The following is a 16,623-nucleotide window of genomic DNA, read 5'->3' as shown; positions in this document are numbered from 1 at the left end:
TGTTTTTAAGGAAGAAGTTTTAGATTTTTCTGTTTTTCTAATATGCAAATTTCAGTAAATATAATCTACATAAATAAAAGCTCTTTGGATCCTCAATAATTTTTAAGAGCCTAAAAGGGGTCCTGAGACTAAAGAGTTTAAATGTCATTACTGAAGGGGATTCCTTTAATATGCCTGCCACCATGCTTTTTTTAAAAAAAAATAGTTTTATTTATTTATTTTTAAATTTAATTTATTCATTTGACTGCGTTGGGTCTTCATTGCTGTGCGGGCTTTCTCTAGTTGCAGCGAACAGGGGCTGCTCTTCGTTGTGGCGCGTGGGCTTCTCATTGCAGTGGCATCTCTTGTTGCAGAGCGCGGGCCCTAGGAGCATGGGCTTCAGTAGTTGTGGCTCACGGGCTCTAGAGCACAGGCTCAGTAGTTGTGGCGCATGGGCTTAGTTGCTCCGCAGCATGCAGGATCTTTCTGGACCAGGGATCAAACCCATGTCCCTTGCATTGGCAGGCAGATTCTTAACCACTGCACCACCAGGGAAGTCCCTGCCACCATGCTTTGTATTTATTTATATGCTTAATAATTTAATTAGTAGCTGTCTGTCTGTCTCTCTTTAGCTAATCCAGTTATAAGGGACTAGAAAGGTGAAATAAAATTACATGTTTTTGGCTTCTAGGGAGTAAACTTTTTTATATTGAAGGAACTCCATATAGTAACTTTTTTTTTTTAATATTCCACATTCTGAGAGTTTGAGTACTGTAACAGAAGTTAGTTTTTAAAAGCCCATGCAGTTTTCCATAGTTAGTATTTATCATTTTTCATAAGTGATTGTAGTAGTTTTACTTTTGGAATACTTCATTAATGTGATAAATATTAGTGTGTCAAGTGTTACTCTGTTAGTAACAGATTAAAAATTCACTGTTATTAAGTGGTGAATTTGTTCTGAAAACTCCTATACTTTTATTCATTTAACACTTTTCCATTTGTTTGAAAGGTAGGTTGCTATTTAAAAGGAATTGGGTCGGTCACGTGAGTCTAAATGAGAAATTATAAGTCATCTCCATATGCTTACATGGAGTCTCTAGGGCCTAGTTCATGTTGTTATTTTCCTAGTGATTGTTACTCTCTTTCTCTCTTCCCTGCCCCTCTTTTAAATTGTTCTGGCCAGGCTGCATTTACTGCTCCTTATTCCTTAATCCCCAAATGAATGGCAGTGATGGAGGAACCCTGCTTGGCTGTAAGATATGCAAAAAGAATGGCAAAAGCCATCAAAAATATACTTTTGGTGGGGAATACTATGAGTGCTTTAAATTTTGCTTTTTACCTCTACAAACCAAGCCAAGCAAATTTTATCTGTCCACAGGCCAACAGGAAAAGCTAATTATTCCATGAGATAGTACAATGAATTTTGTCTCTATTGCTTTTAGTTATTTATTTTTTTTATCGGTTTCATAGTAAGTATACTTTGGACACAAGTAAGGGAGAGTCATATAACTGAGTATTTTACAATAAATTGTTCTTGATCTCTATGACCTACTTTTCTTGTGATCAGGGAAGTATTAACATAAATAGACATTTTCATTAATAATAGAAAATGGTTTATGTAATAATACCATATCACGATTAATTTGGTTTGGAAGAAATTACTGTGTATTTCATTTCATGCCAAAATTGCAAATCTAATTGTGAACTGAATCAGAAGCCTGTTTGAGCAAGCAGCATAATTTAGAATTCTCTCAGGAGGTGGAGTATAAGGTACTGAGGAAACTATAACTGCAATTGCTTTGATGTTATATGTATAGTATTAGCAAACTTGCAGCCTTGTCCTTTCCCCCATATAACCCAGTATTACATCAGGAAGAGAAATCAGAAAGCTGCTTCCATTTGCTAATTATCAAAATTTGTTGAATTTATTTTACCAAGTTGGGATGGTAGAGTAAAACCTGTAATAAAACAGTGTCAACATTGTTTCAGTTACATCCTTTAGCCCTTATACTTAATGAAAATAGTATGAGTACTGCCTAATTTTTTAAATTTCTGGTTTCATTTGGGTGGCTTTATCCAGTTTAACAAAGTATTGAATCATCCTTTTATTACATTTTTCTTATTTAATATTTTAATCAGATACAATAGTTACACACAACAGAAATCACAGCCTAAAAATTAATTATTCCGTGTTGTTTGAAATAAACTGTATGTTAAAATAAATTTATATTTCTTCATATATCTTTTAAAGTTACTTCTTTAGGTGATCAGAATTGGGAGGCGTAGAGGTAATAAAAGCAACTCTCTTACGCCAGTGGCTCAAGAGATAAAGTTGTGAACTCTTGCCTTTATTTCTAGATAATCAGTGAATTTCATATTAAATTGGCAAAGGAATGGTTCGTGTTTTACGTCATCTACAGCAATTAATAATATCCAAAGACAGTGAGGTTCACCTTATTTTAAAATTAACCATGTAACTTAAAACTTAGAAAGTACAGAATGACATTGTAGTTTATTCCAAGGAAACTTTCTTTAAATATAAACTTCTGCAAGGGAATTGTCAATAAAACTTAACAGGATCATGAACCAGTAACTTCATGGTTTTTGGTAAGAATTGATATAGCAAATGGAAGTTAGAATCAGGTTAAAAGGTGACGAATGTCATTGGCTTGTTTTGCATTAATTTAAATTCAAGTGGGAAATAATTTTGGCATAATAATTTGTGGATAGAAGGAGGGTATCTCAAGTTTAGATTAGCCCAGATACTGTACCAGGTGCATTCACTCATAAAAGTAAGCATGGTCTCTGAATGTGGAATTATTATTATTTAGTTTAATAAATAATAGGATTTGCTGACCCAAGACCACGCACACTCAAAAAAAAATTCATAAAACTAATTTTGTTAAGCCTCAAAAAGGTATAGAGTAGCCATCTCAGGCATCCTTGTGACTGGAGGCATGGTGAGAATATGGACTGGGAAATGCATTCCAGCTATTTCTTAATTGTTCTCTTTTCCCTGTGAAGGACTAGCCAGAGCCAAGTCAGTTCCCACAAAGACCTACTCAAATGAAGTTGTCACACTGTGGTACCGGCCGCCTGATGTGCTTCTCGGTTCCTCAGAGTACTCAACACAGATTGACATGTGGTAAATATATGCAGATGTTACTGCCATTTGTAATTTTGAAAGAATGTAGCCATTAACACAGGGCATACCGATAGATATTTGGCTTTAAGGAGATAAAACGTAAGCAACAATTAAGAGTTCTGGCAAGTAAGATCACCTAGGTTTAAATACCAATTCAACCACTTAGAGCTATACAATAACCTTATTGAAATTATTGGCCTGTTTCTCAGTTTCCTCATTTAAGGAAATGGGAATAGTAACAATAACTACTTTAAAAGGCTGTTCTGTGGATAATGTTAAGACCAAATGAGCTAATGTATATAAAGCACTTCGAAGAGTGTCTGGTACATAGTAATTTAAAACAAAATTTATTTTTATCATCATTTAATATTCACCAAAACCCACTTGCTTTAAGTTGATCTAAAAATAATATTGAAAAACTACCGTAGGCATCTTCCTCACATAGCACTTTGATCATGACACTCCTTTATTTAAACATGTTTGCTGCTTCCCCATTTATTACCTATAGAATAAGGTACATTCTTCAATCTGATACTTGATCTCCATAAAATGTCTCTAAACTACCTTTTTCAGTTTATTTCAGACTATTCTCCACAAACGTTTCCTTTTAGCCAAGTGGCTACTCACTATATTTCATAAATAGCCTGGGTTTTCCCACCTTTGCTCTTGTGTTCATACTAGTTCACCCATCTGGAATGCCTGCTCTTTTTCTATAACTGGGGCCTGTGCCTAGGGCCTTCAAAACATAGTTTTTCATAAATCCTTTCTGAATATAACCTAGCCTCCCGTGGTAATTCCTTCCTCTGAACTGTGGTTATACTTATTGCTTGCACTCTTAGTATAGTGATAAATCATATACTTTGTTCTGTTTTGTCTTGGGTTTGAACATTTATATAATTTTTGTATTATGTAACATTTCTTTTTTAAACTTTTTTAAATTGTAGAAAAATATATACAACCAAATTTACCATTTTAACCATTTTATGTGTACAGTTCTCTGGCATTAAATACATTTACATTGCTGTGCAAGCGTCACCACCATCAGTCTACAGAATTTTTCCATCTTGCAAACTGAAGCTGTGTACTTATTAAATAGTAACTCTCCATTTCCCTCTCCCTCCACTATTCTCCTTTCTGTGTCTGTGAATTTGACTTTTCTAAGTGTCTCATGAGTGAAATCATATTGTGTTTGTTTTTTTGTGACTGATTTATTTTACTTAGCATAAATGTCTTCAAGGTTCACCCATGTTGTAGATGCAAATATCTCTTTGAGTCACAGCTTTCAATTCTTTTATATACTTAGAAGTAGAATTGCTGGATCATATGGTAATTCTATTTTACATTTTTTTTGAGTAACCACCATCCTGTTTTCCATAGTGGCTCCATTATTTAATCTTCTATATAACATTTTTTTTTTTTTTTTTTTTTTTTTTTTGCTGTACGTGGGCCTCTCACTGTTGTGGCCTCTCCCATTGCGGAGCACAGGCTCCGGACGCGCAGGCTCAACGGCCATGGCTCACGGGCCCAACCGCTCCGCGGCATGTGGGATCTTCCCAGACCGGGGCACGAACCCGTGTCCCCTGCATCGGCAGGCGGACTCTCAACCACTGCGCCACCAGGGAAGCCCCCTATATAACATTTTAAAATATAAAATTAAATTATTATGTAATTGCTAGATTGTGAGCCCTTCAAAAGAAGGACTGTGTCTTAAACTGATATGTATTCACACAGATCCTAGAAGACAGTATCTATTTAGTGAGCCTCTATCCATTTCTCTTCCTTCTCTTAACTCTCTCCCTCTCTCTCACTCACTCTCGCTCTTGCTGTCACTCACACTCACACTCACACACTCTTCACCCTGCATCTATGTGTTCTGTCTCTGCTTCCTGCATAAAAACATCTTGAAATATTTGCTTCTCCCTAGCCCTGCTAACCACTACCTAATACATAGTAAGCTTTATATCACTATTAGCCATTGTTAATGGTGTTCTTCAAGGATCATGCAGAGGAGGGCTGGACATTTTAAGTGGAGAAAATGGATGAGGCAGTATGGAAGTTGAGACAAATAGGGTAAATGTTAAGAAATTAGTCGGATCTGAAAAAAAATCTCTGCAGATTTTCTAGCAGGCTAGTACAAAATTCTCCAGAGAGGCAACCTTAAGGAAAAGATTCTTGTGCTTAATAATAAATAAATGGTTTGCTCATCTTTTTTTTTTTTTTTTTTTTAATGCTACATTTTGTAGGGGTGTTGGTTGCATTTTCTTTGAAATGGCTTCTGGAAGACCTCTGTTTCCAGGATCAACTGTGGAAGATGAACTGCACTTAATTTTCCGACTGCTAGGTAACAGAACTCTCTTCCCAGTGATTTGTTACATATAATTGAGTAGCTAGATAAGACTATATCTTTAAAAAATATATTTATAAATTTGATACTGAGACTAACATAAATAGCTGTTATAAGAATTATAATTAGCATAATTACAATAAAGATAGATCCTTTCTAGGTAACTTCTGCTTTTTATTTACCAAGTTCTACCTTTGCAATAATGATTGTATGGAAGAACAGAGAAGAGAAATATTATTGAAAATTGACTTTTAGCACATTATTAGGAAATATTTTAACTTAGGTGTCAATTAGACAACATTTTTATGGCATCGTTGCTTAGTCCAAAAAAAAAAGTCTGTATGTTTACTATTTCTATCTTTTTAGTTTCAGTTGAAATAATCAAATTATCTATTAAATATAAATTGTTCTTTAAGACGCTTTCTTAGTTCTCCCTATTTATATATATTTGCCTGTATAAAAATTTCTATATATTTATAAATATATATATTTTTAAATTCAGGAACTCCATCTCAGGAAACTTGGCCAGGTGTTTCTTCAAATGATGAGTTCAAGAACTACAACTTCCCAAAATATAAACCACAGCCTCTAATTAACCATGCACCCAGGTATTTTTTTTTTCCTCTTTAAGTGAAAGGGGGGGAACCCACCTGTTGTTTTTTTTGTTTTGTTTTGTTTTGTTTTTTTGGTCTCTTGAAGCATTAGCCACAGTAAGGATTCAGGGAAAAATATGTGATACACATACACAGTTCTTAAATATTTTAGGATTTAATTTCTTCCTTCCTGTGTCATTAATTTTATAATTCAGTGAGCAAGAATTACCAAAGTATGTGAGTCCACAGAATTGAGCTGTAAATAAAATGAATATAGAATATATATAATAAAATTCTAGGGCTTATGTAGATTGTTCCATTTCCCAGAAAGAAGTCATTGATTAATGCCTTATTCAGTACTGTGAAGACCATGATGAAGTTTGCTTTGCTTTCTACACAATTATTCTATATGTATTTACTTAGAAAAACCTAAGAATGTGTTATAAGTAAAATCTTGACTCCTACACAAGATGACCCATCAGCATTTCAGTCAATGTTAATGACAATTTGTATTTGAAGAATATAAACTCTTTCTGACCCTTCATATCCTATATGTTGACCATCCGATTAAAGTTTCTTTTCAGACCTACCTCAGATCCATCCAAGACTCCCATTACAATTTGAGTCAGGGGACTTCCCTGGTGGTGCAGTGGTTGGGAGTCTGCCTCCCAGTGCAGGGGACATGGGTTTGAGCCCTGGTCCGGGAAGATCCCACATGCCACAGAGCAACTAAGCCCATGCGCCACAACTACTGAGCCTGTGCTCTAGAGCCCGCGAGCCACAACTACTGAGCTTAAATGCCATAACTACTGAAGCCCAGGTGCCTAGAGCCCGTGCTCCGCAACAAGAGAAGCTACTGCAATGAGAAGCCCATGCACCGCAACTAGAGAAAGCCCATGCGCAGCAACAAAGACCCAACCCAGCCAAAAATAAATATTTATTAAAAAAATTTTTTTCACAACATATTTACTTATGGAATGTATTACATTTTTAATAAGTAACATAGAATAACCCCTTTGACTGTATTTTTTCATCTTTCTTTAAGAAAAAAGTGAAAAGGGCACCAGGATACCAAATAAGGCCAATATCTGTTTCGTTGTTTCACATAGCTCACAACATAACACACTCACTCTAGTTCCATAGAATAGTAAAACCATTCTGGTACCAAAAATATTTTGAAAGTTTTTATGTGAATTGATGCTCTTGTCACTATAGCAACTAAGAATATTCTAAGCAGACTTTCTTAGGAAGAATAATGTGTTAGACTTTTTGTATGTGTCTCTCCCAAATAGCATAAATCCTATTTTTATATTTTTTTTTACACTGGACATTACAACATATATATATGTATATATATGTATATATGTTGTAATGTCCAGTATAAAAGGTTGCAGCTCTTTAAAGCACATTCTTTATGACCTTAGCACCTAGCTTGTCTATGGCCAAGGAGTTCTGGTTATTTGTCAGAATGGCAAACTGCAAAGGATGAGAAGACTCTGGAGAATTTCTATGCCACAGCGTCTACAGTACCGACTAAGCACTAGGGGGGAAGGGAGGGATTTTTTTTTCCCCATAATTGTGCTTTTGCCAGTGAAAGTGCAAGGTAGAATTAGTGATTTTTGATCAAGAGATTATCTCATTAAGATAACCCCTAAACCCTCTACTCCCTGTTTTATTAATTTCATCCTTGTAATTATGTCTTTATTGACCATCTGATTGGTTTTGTATCCCTTTTTAATGAAGTTTTATAAAGTTATTGAGGCATATTTAAATTGAATTTTATAGCTCTTAGTATCCAATGCTCAGCCGACCGCCCTGTAAAAATTTGTTGAATGACTCGTCTCTGTTTATCTTGAACCACAGTGATATATTTTGGGGTTACTTAATTGTTTGTTTTCACCCGTATAATAGGAAAATGATGCTTTTGTACTCTTGCCTTCACTGGAACACTATGAAAACAGATCTAGTTTACTGAAGCTTTTTCAATAATAGAGGTTATTTTGTTTTGAGACAGAATGGTGATTTTAAAAAATTCTGTAGTTTTAATAATCTAACTCTTGAATATTGAACATTTGAGTTGATGCCCAGTTATTTGTGGTTTCTTCTTAAACAAGTAGCAAAATAAATTTCTAAGGATAAAAGATTTGAGTCTGTTTGAAAGCAGCAAGGTGTGCTATTTTAGGGCACTTGAATTTAGCAGATAAAAACATTTGGAAAATAGTTTTATTTGAAAAGTTGCTATCAGCTAAGATTAAAAAAGAATAAATTGCTACTTGTCTTTCGATGTTTTTAGGTTAGACTCTGAAGGAATCGAGTTGATAACAAAATTTCTTCAGGTAAGTTATATCTTATTTTATAATTGTTAAATGGTCTGTTAACTTCTCTGAGCCTTGGTTTCTTCATCTGTAGAATGGGATCAGTAATACCTCCCTCAAATATTTGTCATGACAAATAAGATTATGGTAGTATCTAGCTTGCTTAAGACATGTGCTTAGGTGAAAAAAAATTATGGTTTCTCTTAATGTGTCTGGGTCTCTCATTGTAGCCTAGAACAGTCTGAGGTAGTTAGCTGCTGGCCCTGATCAACTGTGTCAAGGCCATGTTCTCTGCAATTCCTGTTTTCTTACGTTCTCTTTCTTTTCCTTATACTACTGCCTTACAGGCTGTTGTACCTCCCAAGTACCATCCATATCTTCATTCAGAGCAGGAAGAAGAGAGAGGATAAGAGTGTGTCAGTCGCATTAGTCCTTTTGTATCTGGAAAGCAAAGGCTTTTCCAAAAACCCCTGTAAGGACTTCTTCCTAGGTCTCCAAAATCTTCCTAAGGCCAGAATATTAATTGTAAGAGAGACTGAGAATTGGGGAGCAGGATTGCCATAATTAGCCTAAACTTAGAATAGTCATGATTCATATGTCAGAGTTGGAAGCATGGATACCTTAAACAAATCTACATTATCTCGTCAAGGAAAAAAGGGAAATGGGTATTGAATAGGTAATTTAATAATGTCTTTCATAAAGGCATTAGGTATATTTCCAGTAATCCTTTGGTATTCGTGAAAAAAAGTAACACGAAAGTCAGATATTTTGCTTTTTTTCATCACTTCAGAAAATATAGGGCATCTAAATTTTTCGTTAAGATCCAGCTTTATCTTGGAAATTTGTAACTGAGATATAATCATTGCTACATAATCTCAGTAGTAACTCACATTAGAACATAGTACTCCAAATTGGTTCTTAAAAATAATAGTCAGTGTATTAAGTAATCAAGAGTAGCTCTAAATGCTTAAATGCTAATTTGTGTGTGTGTGTGTCCCCTCCCCCTTGCACACACTTTTTCCAGTATTTAGAGAAAAAAATTAATGAAGCAGTTTTTTTGGTTTCTCACAGTATGAATCTAAGAAAAGGGTTTCAGCAGAAGAGGCCATGAAACATGTGTACTTTCGAAGTCTGGGACCAAGGATACATGCTTTACCTGAAAGTAAGAGAGATTCTAGAGTGCGTTCCCTCACCCCCTTTATTTTTATCCAGGTTTGGAGACTGGGGTGAATTAGGGATTTAGGAAGATGGTTGGTTTTTAAGCCTAAAATTCTGGTCTTTCTGTAATTAGATCAGAATTCCTTAAAGGGAGGTGTATGTCTTACTTGCCTGTTTTAATTTATTTCTTTTAACACTGAGCATATTGCCACAACTCTGTAAGAAATCAGTAGCACTTAGATGTGGATCATTAGTCTTATTTGACTTAAGTTGGAAAATGCCATCTGATGATAGACGTTGTCATTAGGCCCAATCTGGATTGCTTTGATTTAGAGTTGTTAAAAATGGATTTCAAGCAAATAGTAATGAAGCACAACCAAAACAAGATTTTTTTGTGGAAGTAAATTTCCTTTTCAAGATGTGAAGATGATTTTCCTTTACTGTGTTCACTCTGACTTTACCATCCCCATGACATTGGTGAGCATATTGTCACTAAAATAGCTGATTTCTCATGCCTGAGGTAACTGCTTGATTTTACTCAGAAGTGTCTTATAAATTACCCCAATATTTTACTTTAAAATTAGCAAGTTGAGGACTTCCCTGGTGGCGCAGTAGTTAAGAATCCGCCTGCCAATGCAGGGGACACGGGTTCGAGCCCTGGTCTGGGAAGATCCCACATGCCACGGAGCAACTAAGCCCGTGCGCCTCAACTACTGAGCCCGCGTGCCACAATTACTGAAGCCTCTGTGCCTAGAGCCCATGCTCCGCAACAAGAGAAGCCACCACAGTGAGAAGCCCGCGCACTGCAACGAAGAGTAGCCTCAGCTTGCCACAACTAGAGAAAAGCCTGCGCACAGCAACAAAGACCCAATGCAGCCAAAAATAAATTTAAAAAAATTAGCAAGGTGAGTGGGGAATTAAGAGAATATTTGGGAACTGAACAGCCAAAAGCTTTCATTAATTTCCCATTCTCATTTACTAGACTGTTGATTCACTAAAAGGTTTTCTAATTGGAATCAAGACTCCTCAAGACTTTTCACTTAGAACGTATTGGATATATACATATTTTAATTAGTTTATTTATTTTTGGCTGCGTTGGGTCTTCTGCGCACGGGCTTTCTCTAGTTGCGGTGAGTGGGGGCTGCTCTTCGTTGTGGTGTGTGGGCTTCTCGTTGCGGTGGCTTCTCTTGTTATGGAGCACGGGCTCTAGGCACAAGGGCTTCAGTAGTTGTGGCTCAAGGGCTCTAGAGCACAGGCCCAGTAGTTGTGACACATGGGCTTAGCTGCTCCGCGGCGTGTGGGGTCTTCCTGGACCAGGGCTCAAACTTACGTCCCTGGCATTGGCAGGTGGATTCTTAACCACTGTGCCACCAGGGAAGCCCCTATTGGATATTTTTTAATGAAAGACTACCTCTCTGGCAGAGATGGAAGTAAGAAGGATGAATTACAAGTGTTTTTTAAGATATTTACATTTCATTATTAATACCAAGTTTTATAGTTTGAGTTGTGGGTGAGGTGTACAAACCCATTTCTTGTTTTTCTCTAAAATTCTGAAGACAGTTTGAGGATTTGACCTTCACACCATCATAAGGAGACAGATAAAGAACAGAGAGAATAAAACCGAGTAATACATTTTGATTAGGTCTTCCAACCTCAGTAAGCCCTAGAAATAGACAATGGACATTCTCCTTAGAGAAATACATACTCAAAGCATGATTTAAGGCAGAACTGGGAGAGAAAGGTTCTGAGGGAGAGGTTATTTGGTTTGGTTTTCTTAAGACATTGGGACAAAAGGGAAAGTATTTCAGCAGGGCTGTAACCTTGTAAATGTAGTATAAATGTTTCATGTTGAATCAGTATACATTTTTAGATATTTTGTCTATAGTTGGGTTATATTTGCTTTAATGATAGACTTTCATCTGATAATTTTTGTCTGTGCATTTTAGGTGTATCAATATTCAGTTTGAAAGAGATTCAGTTGCAAAAGGACCCGGGTTTTCGAAATTCTTCTTATCCAGAGACAGGTGTGTTTGTCATAAACCATTTCACGTGTCGATCATGAAATTTTGCGTGGAACCAAGTTTTGGGTTTATAAATTGATCGGTAAAATTATTGATGTAAAAAACAATGTACAGTGCATTCCACAGCTGTGTATGTTTAGCATTGCACATACTTTCCTGTATGATGTGGGCAGCTCAGTAATTCTTCAGAGAGAAATCTGACTCAGTCAAATCAGGGATCCTGAAAGCTGCAGATGGCACAAAGACCTTTTACAAGTGGCCTGGCTTGATCACTGCACACGCCATCCCTGGCACCTGAGGCAGAAGACACATCTTGTGCTTTCCTAGTCATCAGGTTCATCACTTGGAAGCATAGAAGCTGTAGACTGACCCCATCAACAAAAGGGTCATTTAAGACAGTGCTGATCACCCTTACCGTGGAATATTAGCTTTTGCTGGTGGGAACATTAGCTTCATAGAGTCAACAAATACTGTATGTGGGATAAAACTGAACCTTGAACTGCCTCCTAAAATGACTTTATGTTTTAGGACATGGGAAGAACAGAAGACAGAGCATGCTCTTTTAAGTCTGGTAACATGCTTTCAAGCCCAGCCCCCAGCCTTTCTTACCAATCAAGGACTCAGATCTGAAGGCAATTATTTCTTTTGGTGGACTTGGAATCTTCGTTTGTCTACACTGTCCTCTTCACAGTGGAGTCTTTTTATTTCAGACCTACAAATTGTTTTTATATTTGTTGTCACAGTGTGACAATTTTTTTGTACAGTTGGTTTTAAGGTCTTCTCTGCCATTAGAGCCAGTAGGTTACAGCTATTGATGTAACTGTAGCTGCAATTTTTGTGCAGGACTGAGAAACACAATGCATTATTTATTGCGGAATCATTGCTGCTAAATAACTACTGTCTGTTTATTTAACACAACAGTTGAATGCCTGAAGAAGTTGCAGTGGCTTTATTATACGTGAATGCATCTGTTTCTCCTCACAAATTGTTTTACTGCTGCGTTTTTTCTTTGTTTGTTTTTAAAATTAAACTGCAGTGTTTCCTGGAATGTAAATCCAGCTTTGCTTAACAGTAAAATAAGTGAGCCAACTTGAACACTCTTAACATTCATGCTATATAATTTTTTTGATTGAACATTGGCGAACAGAGTTGTAAGAAATTGATAAGCACATTATGTTCAGGAAAGCGTGTGATGCAGAAGTTGATTCAAGCAAGTAAATATCTGACATTTTGGGGATCTCGCATTAAATACCAGTAAATTAAAGCACCAAAATTATTTATTTTTATTTTTTCTCATTTTAGAAATATATACTGCATATTATTGGATATTTGTATACTAATACACTTACCTATTTTACATCGTGCTTTAATTTAGTTAAAACTAAACCGTACAAGTCCAGTCAAACATCAGAGGTCTTGTTTTGTTTATTTGTTTTAAATACAATTCTTTTATTAGAATGGATGATACTTCATTGGGCAACAGTTTTATTTCATTTGGGAGCTGTGTGTGTGTGTTTTAATAACATTCACTTGGAATCAGTTGAAAGCTGTAATATGTCTTTGAAATGAGCCATGATAAATACAAATGAGAGAAATGAGAACTTGGAAGATTGTTTTAAAGCATTATAGATATTATCTGTTTACCAGAGATAGTAAATATTACAGTTTTAATTATGCATCTTTTTGAACATCATAAATACACCTTGGTGTTGGTAACAGTGTTTTAAGCATTTGTGTTCACTTTTAAGGACTATTTGTTTAGTGCATCTTACCAACTGCAAATCTTAATTGCGATATTTTGAAATGGTCATGTAAATTTTGGGCTTATATATCATGAAAATAGTCATAACTTAATTCTTTTCCTGACATTCACTGTAAAACATTCAGGGGTCCTACCATTTCTGTTCAGGAAATCTTGTAGTTTATTGTTATTTAACAGTATTAAGTGAATTTTTGTATATTTCATTTTAATTTTATTTGTGAATAGTGATTGTGGCATGTTTGGGGTGTTATTTTAATATTTCATAATACTGAAATTTTAATTTTTTAAGAAAAATTTTCTGGAAGAAACAGATTCATGTGTAATGGTGAATATTGGACCACTACTGCTTTCCACATTTGTAAATTGGTTTTATGTTAAACCCTGTAGCCTAACAAACTGCTGTTATTTCTAACTGACAGATATGTATTAATATTGTACTTTGAAGGTTATAAATATCATGTGAAAATTCCTCCATTTTGTTTTGAAATTTATAATAACAAAATCTTCATGTTGTTAAAATGTGGTTTTGTTGAGTCACAGTTCTTTCTTGGGGAAGAAGGCTGTGCAGAATGGGATCTTTTTTTAAAATTTTATTTATTTATTTTTATGCAGCAGGTTCTTATCTATTTTATACATGTTAGTGTATATATGTCAATCCCAATCTCCCAATTCATCACGCCACCCCCACCCCGCTTTCCCCCCTTGGTGTCCATACGTTTGTCCTCTACATCTGTGTCTATTTCTGCCTTGCAAACCGGTTCATCTGTACCATTTTTCTAGATTCCACATATATGCATTAATATATGATATTTGTTTTTCTCTTTCTGACTTACTTCACTCTGTATGACAGTCTCTAGGTCCATCCATGTCTCTACAACTGACCCAATTTCATTCTTTTTTTAATGGCTGAGTAATATTCCATTGTATATATGTACCACATCTTCTTTATCCATTCTTCTGTCAATGGGCATTTAGGTTGCTTCCATGACCTGGATATTGTAAATAGTGCTGCAGTGAACATTAGGGTGCATGTGTCTTTTTGAATTATGGTTTTCTCTGGATATATGCCCAGTAGTGGGATTGCTGGGTCATATGGTAATTCTATTTTTAGTTTTTTAAGGAACCTCCGTACTGTTCTCCATAGTGGCTGTATCAATTTACATTCCCACCAACAGTGCAAGAGGGTTCCCTTTTCTCCACACCCTCTCCAGCATTTGTTGTTTGTGGATTTTCTGATGATACCTTTTCCTAACCAGTGTGAGGTGATACCTCATTGTAGTTTTTTTTTTTTTTTTTTCGAGGGCTTTCTCTAGTTGTGGCAAGCGGGGGCACTCTTCATCGCGGTGTGCATGCCTCTCACTATCGCGGCCTCTCCTGTTGCGGAGCACAGGCTCCAGACGTGCAGGCTCAGTAGTTGTGGCTCACGGGCCTAGTTGCTCCACGGCATGTGGGATCCTCCCAGACCAGGGCTCGAACCCGTGTCCCCTGCATTAGCAGGCAGATTCTCAACCACTGTGCCACCAGGGAAGCCCCTCATTGTAGTTTTGATTTGCATTTCTCTAATAATTAGTGTTGTTGAGCATCTTTTCATGTGCCTCTTGGCTATCTATTTGTCTTCTTTGGAGGAATGTCTATTTAGGTCTTCTGCCTATTTTTTGATTAGTTGTTTGTTTTTTTAATATTGAGCTGCATGAGCTGTTTCTATATTTTGGAGATTAATCCTTTGTCCGTTGATTCATTTGCAAGTATTTTCTCCCATTCTGAGGGTCTTTTCGTCTTGTTTCCTTTGCTGTACAAAAGCTTTTAAGTTTCATTAGGTCCCATTTGTTTATTTTTGTTTTTATTTCCATTACTCTAGGAGGTGGGTCAAAAAAGATCTTGCTGTGATTTATGCCAAAGAGTGTCCTTCCTATGTTTTCCTCTAAGAGTTTTATAGTGTCCAGTCTTACATTTAGGTCTTTAATTCTTTTTATTTATTTATTTATTTATTTATTTATATTCGGCTGTGTTGAGTCTTCGTTGCTCCGTGCGGGCTTTCTCTAGTTGTGGCGAGCGGGGGCAACTGTTCGTTGTGGTGTGTGGGCTTCTCATTGTAGTGGCTTCTCGTTGCGGAGCACGGGCTCTAGGCACACGGGCTTCAGTAGTTGTGGCACATAGGCTCAGTAGTTGTGGCTTGTGGGCTCTAGAGCACAGGCTCAGTAGTTGTGGTGCACAGGCTTAGTTGCTCCGCAGCATGTGGGAAATCCCCAGACCAGGGCTTGAACCCATGTTCCCTGCATTGGCAGGCGGATTCTTAACCACTGCGCCGCCTGCGAAGCCCTTTGATCCATTTTGAGTTTATTTTTATGTATGGTGTTAGGGAGTGTTCTAATTTCAGTCTTTTTCATGTAGCTGCCCAGTTTTCCCAGCACCACTTATTGAAGACCAACTGTCTTTTCTCCATTGTATATCCTTGCTTCCTTTGTCATAGATTAGTTGACCATAGGTGCGTGGGTTTAACTCTGGGCTTTCTATCCTGTTCCATTGATCTATATGTCTGTTTTTGTGCTAGTACCATATTGTCTTGATTACTGTAGCTTTGTAATATAGTCTGAAGTCAGGGAGTCTGATTCCTCCAGCTCCATTTTTTTTCCCTCAAGATTGCTTTGGCTATTCGGGATCTTTTGTGTCTCCATACAAATTTTAAGATTTTTTTTTTTTAGTTCTGTAAAAACTACCATTGGTCATTTGATAGAGATTGCATTGAATCTGTAGATTGCTTTGGGTAGTCTAGTCATTTTCACAGTATTGATTCTTCTAATCCAAGAACATGATATATCTCTCCATCTGGGTTATCTTTGATTTCTTTCATCAGTGTCTTATAGTTTTCTGCATACAGGTCTTTTACCTCCTTAGGTAGGTTTATCCTTAGATATTTTATTCTTTTTGTTGCAGTGGTGAATGGGATTATTTCCTTAATTTCTCTTTCTGATCTTTTGTTGTTAGTGTATAGGAATGCAAGAGATTGCTTTGCATTAATTTTGTATCCTGCAACTTTACCAGATTCATTGATTAGGTCTAGTAGTTTTCTGGTGGCATCTCTCTTTTTTTTTTTTTTTTTTAATTTTACTCATTTTGGCTGTGTTGGGTCTTTGCTGCGGGCAGGCTTTCTCTAGTTGCAGCAAGCAGGGGCTACTCATTGCGGTGGCTTCTCTTGTTGTGGAGCACGGGTTCTAGGCACGCGGGTTTCAGTAATTGTGGCACGCAGGCTCAGTAGTTGTAGCGCATGGGCTTAGTTGCTTCATGGCATGTGGGATCTTCCCGGAC

At 36.5% G+C, this 16,623-nt stretch overlaps 1 protein-coding gene across 1 annotated transcript in view; it reads left to right on the top strand.

The window, feature by feature from the left end:
- CDK17 (cyclin dependent kinase 17) overlaps positions 1-12,121 on the top strand; it is a gene marked incomplete at its 3' end in the record, with an annotated part of 44,470 nt that extends 32,349 nt beyond the window's left edge. Inside the window, exons 10-16 of the mRNA XM_079715969.1 lie at positions 3,004-3,124; positions 5,368-5,465; positions 5,971-6,076; positions 8,355-8,397; positions 9,448-9,538; positions 11,481-11,558; positions 12,084-12,121. Coding sequence (XP_079572095.1) covers positions 3,004-3,124; positions 5,368-5,465; positions 5,971-6,076; positions 8,355-8,397; positions 9,448-9,538; positions 11,481-11,558; positions 12,084-12,121 — 575 coding nt within the window. The remainder of the gene's footprint in view (positions 1-3,003; positions 3,125-5,367; positions 5,466-5,970; positions 6,077-8,354; positions 8,398-9,447; positions 9,539-11,480; positions 11,559-12,083) is intronic.
- Positions 12,122-16,623: the final 4,502 nt, after the last annotated feature.

Source organism: Hyperoodon ampullatus (genome assembly GCF_949752795.1).
Source record: "Hyperoodon ampullatus genome assembly, chromosome: 11".
In the NCBI taxonomy this organism is placed as follows: Eukaryota; Metazoa; Chordata; class Mammalia; order Artiodactyla; family Ziphiidae; genus Hyperoodon; species Hyperoodon ampullatus.
Note: the sequence above shows the minus strand (reverse complement) of the source record. Positions and strands in the feature narration are given on the sequence as shown.